Source organism: Hordeum vulgare, chromosome 3H (assembly GCF_904849725.1).
Source record: "Hordeum vulgare subsp. vulgare chromosome 3H, MorexV3_pseudomolecules_assembly, whole genome shotgun sequence".
Taxonomy (NCBI): domain Eukaryota; kingdom Viridiplantae; phylum Streptophyta; class Magnoliopsida; order Poales; family Poaceae; genus Hordeum; species Hordeum vulgare.
The window spans coordinates 413,807,343-413,818,506 of NC_058520.1; the positions used below are offsets into that span (position 1 = coordinate 413,807,343).

General features: G+C 45.7%; 1 protein-coding gene across 2 annotated transcripts; it reads left to right on the forward strand.

Moving 5' to 3' along the window:
• The first annotated feature begins 1,873 nt into the window (after window positions 1-1,873).
• LOC123444029 (pterin-4-alpha-carbinolamine dehydratase 2, mitochondrial) lies at window positions 1,874-7,992 on the forward strand. 2 transcript variants are annotated; one of them, XM_045120624.1, is made up of 7 exons: window positions 1,874-2,072; window positions 2,197-2,239; window positions 2,857-2,942; window positions 3,022-3,145; window positions 5,188-5,256; window positions 6,797-6,857; window positions 7,611-7,683. In XM_045120624.1, the coding sequence occupies exons 1-6, from the start codon at window positions 1,959-1,961 to the stop codon at window positions 6,814-6,816; spliced, it is 456 nt and encodes a 151-aa protein (XP_044976559.1). In that variant the 5' UTR covers window positions 1,874-1,958; the 3' UTR covers window positions 6,817-6,857; window positions 7,611-7,683. The 2 variants fall into 2 exon arrangements, with proteins under 2 accessions (XP_044976559.1, XP_044976558.1); XM_045120623.1 differs by lacking the exon at window positions 6,797-6,857 and having other exon boundaries at window positions 1,882-2,072; window positions 7,611-7,992.
• Window positions 7,993-11,164: the final 3,172 nt, after the last annotated feature.

An 11,164-nucleotide genomic window follows, 5' to 3' on the forward strand; every position in this document is an offset into this window, starting at 1 on the left:
GAAGCACAATCCATCTGTACAACATATATGAATATCTATAATTCTAAAAGACAAGAACCACTATATAAGTAGGACCACTGCGGCAGAAGGTTGAAAATAACAACAAGCTCCTGATTACGCTCTTTGAAGGTTATGAGCACCAAATTGTTTACTTTAATAGACGATGCCCGAAGAAAATTACTAAAACCTTCCTTCTTGAACACCATTCTACCACCCAAGCCAATAAAGTAGCAACAAGGAATGCTCACATATATATCATCATCTTGAGAATCGAAACCAATTTCAAGAGTTAAGGAACCATTCATAGGAATTGATAAAAAAATCCTTCAAACTACTCACAACCAAGCTCGGAATAACCTGACAAAAAACATCAAGTTGTATGATGTTCAGCTTGCAAATTTTAAAAAATAAACTCCAAAGCTCAACATACATAAATAACAAATAAATAAACAGTAACCAAAAACAAGCTCACCATATGTTGATCATTAACATTCATGGAGGTAATCCTGTGAACAAAGGGAAAACATAATATGTAGTTGTCATCAAAGAGCTGTCGTGACATGACATACATTTAATGATAATTCAGAGTGACACCACGACTATAAAAACAACTGTCAACAAGTTTCCTTCGAGTTTCACTCAGATCCTCAAGAGCTACAAAAAATAATTTCACAAACTGAGCAAACAGCAAAACCTATAAACTGAAACAAAACTAGAAAACAGTCCAACAAATAACTTACCAACACACGGTAAAGGGAACAACATAACACCATCCCGATGAAAATCGACACCAATCATAGTTCCATAGCGCTCAAGCCTAACAATCATAATGTCATGATGACGGAGACCAAAATCATTCACAACTTCTTCCCACGAAGAACTATGGAATTTACTGCTCATCCTACCATGTCTAAACAGAACATGGTATAAGTTACCCTCGCTATTGTGAAGAGCAAGATCAACATCCGTGTCACCCCTCCGAATAGCTAAAGTTCTGCACTCATCAATGTACCGAGCAAGATGTGATCTAACACTGCATGAAACATACTACAACCAGAATGGAAGCAAACACAATAATCATATAAACAAAGGCATTGTAATACATTCCAACCAAAACAACATCAACAATATGCCACAATCAGATAAACAAGAAACAGATTCTTACAACACGCCTTGAACAGCTACGATCCAGCACCATAGTGAACATAGACGCACAAGAATCAAAGGAAGAACAAGGGCCACCTGCAGCTCGGCAAAAGGGGCAAGCCATTACCTACAAAAGAACGGTGATCAATAAGAGCTCATTCCACATCAGAATTGAAAGTTGACATTTGATCGTGTTGGAAGCCCCCACCCGTAATTTCCCCTGAAATCTCAATTTCCCGGAAATATAATGGGAAAAACGAAAACAGGAAAACAGGAAACAACAGGGCGATTTACCAGGGACAACCACATCGATGCGACGACGACACAACCACGACGGAAGGTCGACGACACCGGGACGGATGCCGGCAGGACAACCACAACGAGACGCACAGCCGCAACACGGCCACAGCGGGACGGACGCCGACAGGACGACCACAGCGGAACGAATGACGGCAGCGAACGGCGGCCGCGAGACGGGACGAAACAAATCTGAACAAATAGATCGGAGGATTATTAGAAAACCTAAATTGTTCAGGGGCTTAATTGCTAAAAGGAAAAACCGGGAAAGCAAAAACTGGAAATAACGGGACTCTTCCCTGCGCGTTGAAAGATCTCTAACGCGCTGTGTTGCGCGGAGAATACAACCCATCTAACCGTTACGAGGTATATTCCCTAATTAGTGATTTCGTTCCTTGCCCGCAACGCGACGAACAGGAGGTCCCAGACAAAGGGACCCCGTTCCTCGTTAGGTTGACCTGTCATCTCCTCTGCTTCCGTCAGTTCCGGCCCCACTGGCCCTCAAAGGCCTCAACATGGCGGGTCTGCTACTGCGTAGGTTCATGCGGATCCAGCCCCGTGCGCCGATGACCGCCGCCGGTGGAGCCGCGTTCTTCAACGCCTCGTGCCCCTCGTCCCCCCGCACCGTCGTACGAGACCAAACTCTGGACTCGCCCCCATTTATCCTCCGTTTTGCTTCGTCCATCTCGAAGCGTCCCTAATTGAGGGGAGAAACCTAGTTTTTGTACGCCTCACCGTGCCCCATGATTGCAGGCGCACCTGGAGGTGAGCGGGGAGCAGGCCTCTCCTAAAGTTGGTGAGCTGCAGCCCCGTTCGTTTTAAATCTCTTTCGATCTAGGTCTCCTGGCCCCTGATTGTGTGCATTAATCAAAATTTACGTTTCTGCTTATGAATTTGTATCCTTTTTGTCATAGCATGCCATCTCCTGATGCATGCTTCTGAGTTTGAGGCCAGGTGTGCATTCAGAAGAGCAGAACTCCACAATTATATGGAACAACTTGAACTCAGACGAATTATTTAGGCCAGCTGGATGAACCTCAACAGAGTGCATTGAGGGCAAACCTAAAACAATCTCGTATTTTCACGTGCTCATTAGAGGCTTAAATGATTTAATTTTACAAACAAAAACTTATCGTTTTGCCAAAGAAAAACTCGATTAAGCTGTACTAACTTGGGGGTATCATCAAAGGTTAAGGACTTGTCAACTTTGGAGGAGAAGTACAAGAGCTGTTATATTCCTAACACCTTACTTTGTGTTTCTCCAGTAGGAAAAATATCTGTATCAGCTGTCAGGATCACCTTTTCCTGCCCTTGATTAATGCTTGTGTAGTTAATCCATACTGCTGTGACCGCATGTGACGCTTATAATTCCACAATCCTGTAAAAGATAAGTATGCATTTGTATTGTTTCAGAATTATCAGAGAAGAGTTGTATCCCATGCAATTCAATGGATCTACATGCTATGTCAGAAGATTCTGCTAAAAAGTCACTTGAACAGGTTTCTTTCTCATACTTTATTATAGTGAAGAACTTGATTAAACCCAGTGCTATTCCATTGATTGACCCCTTAAAAACAGGTGACTGGTTGGGAACTGAAAAATGAAGGTGACATTTTGAAATTACACAGAGCATGGAAGGTGAAGAATTTTGTAAAAGGGCTTGAGTTCTTTCAGCTTGTTGCTGCTGTTGCTGAGGAAGAAGGTCTCTTCCTTTCCTTTGTTCTACATACTTACATTGTTTCATTTGTCAAATTCAATAAAAAAAAATCTGATGGAAAGTTTGTAATGTCCAACTTGTCCTACAGACCTCAATCCTCATTGTAATGAAATTTAAGAATATCATTGGCACATACATACCACAGCAAGTCGATCTACTGCTAATAGTTATATGTTCAGTACCCCCGCATCTTCAGTTCTTCACAGTGATATTGATTGTTTGTGTTCTTAATTGAATTCTACATTAATTTACGTCATAGCTATCAAGCCATAGCTAAACCTATGACCACCTTGTCGGAGTTGAGGATCTGCGTCCCCAGACTCCTCCAAAGCACAAGGTTCGAACATTGGGGGCTTGGCCTGTCAACCTGCAACACGACGGTAAACACGTCAAGATCGACGGCGAGCTCATTCCTTCTCACCGGACATGAACGGGACGCGCGGGCTACTCAGATTTGGGCCACCGCGCGGTGTAAAACCCTACTCTTGCTTGTGTTGTATTGCACTGCGGCGTGGAGCTTGTGACTCGAGTACACGTGACGTCGGGGAAAGAATGGCTCGATCCCTTTACATGGAGGTGGCCCTGCCCCTCTTGTAGTGCCTTGGTCCTCCTCCATCGGCGGGAAAAGGTAGCCACAGGGCGGCAATTCGAAGGGGGACAGGAGCTCAGACTAATCCTGACAAAACTTGGTCTTCGCCTGCTAAAGTGCTCTTCGTGACACGCAGGTGGCTCGGCGACGACCTCCATCCCGACGCGTCGATCCGTCTGTTAAGCTTCATGCACTAGCCAACGTAACCAAAAGTCCGAACTGATGGAAAGGGCTAGTGCAATCCACATATAATGTAACACCCCATCTCACGTGTGACGCGGAAGGCAAGTCAACACGTGCAACCGGAAGAGAGCGACGGCGCGCGGAACTCACGTATGACTCAAGAGGCCTCTACGTGGACACAAAGGGGGCTACCAACAATTTTTAATAAATTGCGAAAGCCAGGACTTGAACTCAAGACCTTAGCTCTGATATCATGTTAAGCTTCATGCACTAGCCAACGCAACCAAAAGTCCGAACTGATGGAAAGGGCTAGGCAATCCACATATACACTTTAACACCCCCTTTCATGTGTAACACGAAAAGTTAACACGTGGACAAACTCAGAGGTATGCCTCAAGAGGCCTATACATGGACAGATAGGGGGCGGCAACAATTTTTGAGTAAACTGCGAAAGCCAGGACTTGAACTCAAGACCTTAGGCTCTGATACCATGTTAAGCTTCATGCACTAGCCAACGCAACCAAAAGTCCGAACTGATGGAAAGGGCTAGTGCAATCCACATATACTGTAACACCGTCCTGATCTTCTTTCACTGAAACGACAAGCTTTGGGAATCTGCTTTTGAAGGGATAGTGGGCGCTGCACCTTAATCACAAAAGAGAAAAACCTACCAGCATGGTCTCTATCGCATCCTCTGCGTGGGTGCGTCACCCACGTGGCAGCCACGGGGAGCCGTACGCCAAGCCTCGCGGGAGGGGCCTGGCGCTTGGCGACCTCAGCAGGGCCTGGCCAGGTGGCAAGGGGCCTCGTGGGGCGGCTCCCTTCGGAGCGGCCGAGGCCAAGCCACCCACTGCGGGCCGCCCCAAGCGTCGTCCTCGGGGCCAGCGGCAGACGAACTGTGGTACCATGTGTTCCACTGGGCCGACACACCTAAACAGGTGTTATCAACGAATGACTCTGAAGGTTTCAGAAGATTTATTTCCCCTCATTTATCCATGGTTGTCATAATCAAACTACTTTCGTTCAATTTGTCCTACCTATGTGTTGCATTTGTTCAAGTTACATGCTGCGGTTTTGTTTAGCATCACGAGAGATTTTATTTTACATTTCTAAAGGAAAATGCTCGTGAAATTGGTAATGATTTTTCTAATTCACTTAAAATCAAATAATTTTCTTGGCGTGTCTTGTTTATTTGTTTCAGTAACAATCTGGGCAAACTAATGTTTAAATGGATATGTTTTTTATGGTTTCCCAGGTCACCACCCAGATCTTCATCTCGTGAGTTGGAACAATGTGAAAATTGATGTCTGGACTCATTCAGTCAGTAAGTGTTTCATATGGTTATTTTGGCTAATTTATTTTGACTTCACATTTTACTCTAGGATTTCACGTACTGTCTTTAGTCAAGTCTCTCCCTAATAATAAAACAGCTACTGCTTCTGTCGTCCGTCGTGGTAGTTTTACAGAAAACCCCCTGTTGTTTCCTTAAATCAATCCGCAGTCCGGATTTAAGTCAGAAAAAGAATCGTTTTTTTACATTTTACACAACCCCCCCCCCCCCCCCCTATATTTAATCCAAACTAACCCGCAGTCCGGGTGCCGGAAAAAATAATTACCGGTTCGCTGACTCGAACTCGCGACCTCACACCATAAAACTAACGTTCTGGCCAACTGAGCTACACCAGGTTGTGTTATAATAAGGCTTGAGGTGCACTTGGCAAGTTAAATGCATTCGTTTCACATTGAGTCAAACGGAAACAACAGCCTGTTCACATCTCCATCTAAATGTTTGGGTCCGCCTGCCTGCCTTTACTACTCGATTACCTTCATCGAGGAGACCGCGACACTGCATTGCAACAGTGTGAACAAAACCTTTTCATATGCCGCTGCAATGCATGCAACAATAATGATGTTTCCTTGGATCAAAGTGACTCAAATCGACAGTTTAACCCCTCGGCACATAAAAATCTTTTCATCTGCCTACGTCAAAAATAAACTTTTCTTCTTTTTGTGAAAATAATAATCTTTTCAGCTGTCCATAAAATGGCAGAGCCCTTTGCTATGAACAAAAAATAAGCAACAAAGAACCAAATAGCCAGGTTGGTGTTCGTGCGACCACAAAACATGTTTTGCAGAAACAGAAAGCACGGACATGGCCTGCAGATTTCATGGATTGTGAGCTATACGATCTGCATTATACTGCAGGAGTAATACGATTCAGAACTCGGAAGCATCTTGACCATTTGGACCACCAATTAATGACAATATAATCCAGCTGAATGTGTTGCACCTTGCAAATATAATTCAGATATTTGGGTGGGCCGAGCAAGTAGCAACAGGCAAATGGTTATACCAATGAAAGCAATATATAATCCAGTTGAATGTACCGACGACCTGAATGAATCATCATCCACACCACAAGCACATTTTCATGATCACGTTTCGCATGTTAAGAAACTCAATTTTGGAGAGTGTTCTCTCTCTACTCCAACGCAACAGCTTTTTCTTCCTCCCTTCAATTTACTCAATAAGGCAGCGGCCAAATTAGCCTTGAGGTGTATATTAGAGGAGGATTCTACCCTGCACGAGGTAAATGAACGACACAAATGAAAAATAGGAGGGCGTTGGAACTGCATTGTTAGCGTTGGGCATGCTTGAGTATAAAGGCATGCCGATCAGGCGAATAGACATGATCATATATCAACTGAAGGTAATCAATCGTAAATCTTGCATCTTATATCTTTGAGTATTCAGTGTTTGTATAAACGCATGTTAATAATGTGCACGTGTGGACAATTCAGCATCTGCACAAAAATCTTCGTTATAATGACTATCCACTCAACGTCTCCTTTTCTCCTTTGTAGTATTTCTCATCAAAGATTAAAAGTATCGAACGGCCCACCCAGATGCTGCGTGAGTGTAATCGTAAGTGCACGCCATCAATATGACGAGTCAAAATAAAAAATGTATCAACATTAAAATAATAACTTAAATAAAATAAAATGTTTACCCCGTTGCAACGCACGGGCATTTTTGCTTCTCTCTTAAAAAATTTGAGTACTCACCTCACTACCTTTCACAATGAATCTTATCAATAACCACCTCTGTTGATTTCTAAGAAAAGCGAAGCAGCATTGTTATAGTAGATTATTAAATCCCTGGGACCTGGTAAACCAAATTTTGTGCTGTAGTATTTTTATTCTGAACAGGGATAGTTTACTAGTTATCCATTTGCTGTTTTAGGAACCCTGACAGGTTGACAGTGGTATGATGTATGACCTAATTTTTAAGCAGCAAGCCAAATGATCATGTTCAAAACTTTTGCCTTTTATGCTTCAAAAGTCATTCCTATGGTTGTTAATTTTGTTTAATATCTTGATGAAGTACTTTAGATGTTATGAACGTATAGATGATATTGAATTGGAGTCTTTTGAGCATGCAAAATTCGTAGGTACTTAGGTGCTTGCTGCCTATTGGAAGTTAGGCGTTGTAAGATAAAAAACATTTCTTATAGGGAAATTTGATCAACTTAAAATGAAGAGGAACGAGCCATAAAAAACTGAGGGGATACATCAAGTATAATAGTTCATTCATCGTGATCCAGTGCTAAAAATCATAAGCAAAATAAAGGATTCACCATGATGTTTGTTTATAATTATCTGTTTATCGTGGTATCAGGAGGTTTAACAGATAATGACTTCATCCTTGCTGCAAAGATCAATGAACTCAAGCTAGAAGGCCTTTTGAGCAAGAAAAAGGCTACCACCCATGAGTAGCTTTGGGAGATCAAGCAAATAACCCATGTTTGCATGTTCTCTATTTGAACTTTTAATGTGTAGACCCCAAGAAATGTCCTTTTGTATTTTCTGTGATGATTGTACATGCCTGTGAGTTCTACTTGACCTGTGTTGAGATCTATCCGTCCTGGGTGAAGCGTTTCTCCCATCATTTGAATCTGGGTCACCCTAATACTTGTCTGTATTTCTGAATATATTCAGTAGTTTGAAGGTGCTATGTATGCAATGGCACAGATATATGATCATCTATCGTTTCGCCAAAATATTTGAGCCTTCCTGTGCCACCTCTTCCTCGGCTATCAAAGAAAGGGATTGTTTTTTTGAAACTCGAGAAAGGGATTTGGTAGCTTTTCATAAGTTTGGTGGAAGCACATTCTTTGTGGTGTAACCTGAAAATATCACTAAAACTAGTAAAGATTCTCCTAATTAACTAAATTTACAGTCCACCGCAGTTTTGCATAACAGGAACAAAACTGAGTTTTGTTACCAGAGCATGTTGAATCGGATAGACCACCAGAAGACCGATGTAGTAACTGACCTAGATCCTGTTTTTCCTCTTCTAGAATACACACGAGCATGAGTATTATAGATTGATAGAAGAAAGGCAAAGAAGCCGGTACAAGCCTTTTGGCCATTACAACATCAATCACAAGGATTAGCAACCACTAGAGCCTGTTGAACATGCTTTGTCATCCTACGAAAGCTTCAAAATGAACTGTCTGTTTGTGCCGGATTGTTATTGTTAGAGTACGTGATGGGACGGGGTCCGTTAGTCTTAGGGTTTGCTTAGGGGTCAAGTAAGTCTGACTTGAGAGTCAAGTAAACTTCTCTATATATGAAGAGGAGATGTATCAATCTAATCAGGTAAAAATTAAGAAGGAAAACCCTTTTCCCTCTTGCCCGGCCGTGGGAAAGGAACCCCACGGCCGGCTCTCTCGCGCCCTCGCAGCTCTCTCTCTCCCGCTCAAATTCTAGCAACCATAACATCTGGTATCAGATTTCTCAGGCTCGATCACGTTCATGTCGTCGCCGCCGCTTCCTGTCGCCCTCACCCCGGAGGAGATCGCCGGAGCAATCCGCGATTTCACCACCGCCGTCCAAGGGATCTGCCACTTCCTGGTCGGTCCCTACGAATCTGCCTCTTCCGCCGCGATCGCCGGGCCGCGGCAGTCGACGCTGCTACTGTCGTCGACGCCACTCGACGCGAGGCTGCTGCAGCCGCCGCTGCCGCTCCCCGTCTCCGGGCCGATCTATATGGTGGCCTGGGCGCCGCCGCACATCCAGTCGCCACCGGCGCCACCCCAACAGTACGGCGGGCCCTCCCGCTTCGCCGGTCCCGACGGTGCACCATTCCACGGGGGATCCTCCATGGTCACAGCACCGGCGCCGACCCCCGCACGACCGCCGTCGCCGCCCTCGGCTGCGACCACGGCGTCGGTCATCACGTTCCAGCATGGGATGCCCTACGACGGGACTGCGACGACCTCGTTCCCAGCAGCGCCACCTCCATCCCAGGACAATCCCATCCAACAGATCAAGTTCCAGCCGTCGCCGGCACCGCTTCCGGCTTGGATCGCTACCCACCACGTGTCGGCGGCGGTGAGGCTTCAGGCTGCTGCGCGCGGCCTCCTAGCGCGTCGGCATGTGCAGGAGATGCGTGATTTGCAGCTGCAGCTCCTCCAAGTTGTGCTTCGCGGTGCAACGGACCTCGATCTCGTCCGCTGCGAGAGGGATCTTGGGCATGCGGTTTCCCCCACGGGTGGCGGTCATGCTGTTTTTCCCACGGGCGGCGGGCATGCTGTTTTTCCCACGGGCGACGACCTCCAAGTCTGCGACATTGACAGTCAGCCGACGGGAAGAAGACATGGTGTCATCGACAGGAGCGCACCGCGTAGCACCACTGCATTCCGCCGCCGGCCGCCGCGAGGGCTCCCTTGGTCCCGATGGTGTCCTTGGGATCGAGGGGGCTGCAAACGCACAAGTTCGACGCGCGGAGGATTCTCGCCTTATCGTTTGGAGTCAAAAATAAAGAGTCGGAGTCTCATTCGGGTTAGCTTATTTTAGGTCAATACAATAGGCCGAGATGTAAAAGGCTTGTTTTTTAGGCGTTAGGGTTGTGTGGGGTCGAATCGTCATTAGGTTGCAGCTCGAGGACGAGCTGCATGTCCAGGTGGGGTGTAGTGTTAGAGTACGTGATGGGCCTGGGCCTGTTAGTCTTAGGGTTTGCTTGGGGGTCAAGTAAGCCTTACTTGAAAGTCAAGTAAACCTCTCTATATATGAAGAGGAGATGTATCAATCTAATCAAGCAAGAATTAAGAAGGAAAACCCTTTTCTCTCTTGCCCGGCCGTGGGAAAGGACCCTACGGCCGGCTCTCTCGCGCCCTCGCAGCTCTCTCTCTCCCGCTCAAACCCTAGCAACTGTAACAGTTACATTACATATATCACTGCTTTTGATGGATGCTTGTTTTATTTGATATACAAATGTGGAAGTTACCGGCCATTGATCTGAGCAAAGGTTGAACCATTACTACTTAGGCATATGCAGCAGACTTCCTCATTCTGCTCCTACTCGTTTGGTCCGCACTGTGCACATCGAATTTGCTATGGTTTCCCCACAAATCGAAGGGAGGAGTACATGAATCCAGACCATCGGCCCGATAGCCCCCCCCCCCCCCCCCCCTCCTGTTTTACCAGGCCTCTTTCTTAATCATTCTCACTCTCCAACACCTTCAGAACCTACCAGGCTCTTGTGGTTGCTAATTAACATGACAATTCTCTTCTATCTTTTTTAGTGAATCGGACCCCAAGAGTAAAAAAAAAGAATCCTAGCCAGGATGCTTCAGTGCAAGCCCATCTCCATCCTGACTGCCCCCCTGACTAAACCCTTTATCACTGATGGCTAGGTCATCGTTGTTCCATTAGAGCTGGCATGCTTCCATACCTGCCGCTAACACGCCCTGGTCTAGCCTACATCGTTCAACAGATGTGCCCATTCATGCATGATCCCCATGAGCATCATTTCGCTCCTCTCAAGCAGATTCTTTGGTACTTCTGCGCCACCACATTCCTCCGACGTTGACTAGGCGGCTATCCTGACACTCGGGAATCAACATTGGGCTACTATGTATTCGCCGACGACAACCTCGTTCCATGGTCCTTAAAGTTGTAGCACGGCGTGTCTCGGTCTAACGTCGAGACGGAGTAGGGAAAGTATCATGTGATATCGGGTTTCCTATGCTCCCATGATACGGGCTCCTGAGAGCCCTTGGATCCGAGATCCAAGAGTCCTGGGCCGAGCTCATGTAACTTTGCCAAAAAAAACCTTTAGGGATCTCATATTACACGCAAATCCGGGATCTCATATTTACACGCAAACCTCTCGGGAGCCTGTATCAAGGGCTCTCGGGAGCCCGTATCTTGGGAGCACAGGAAGCC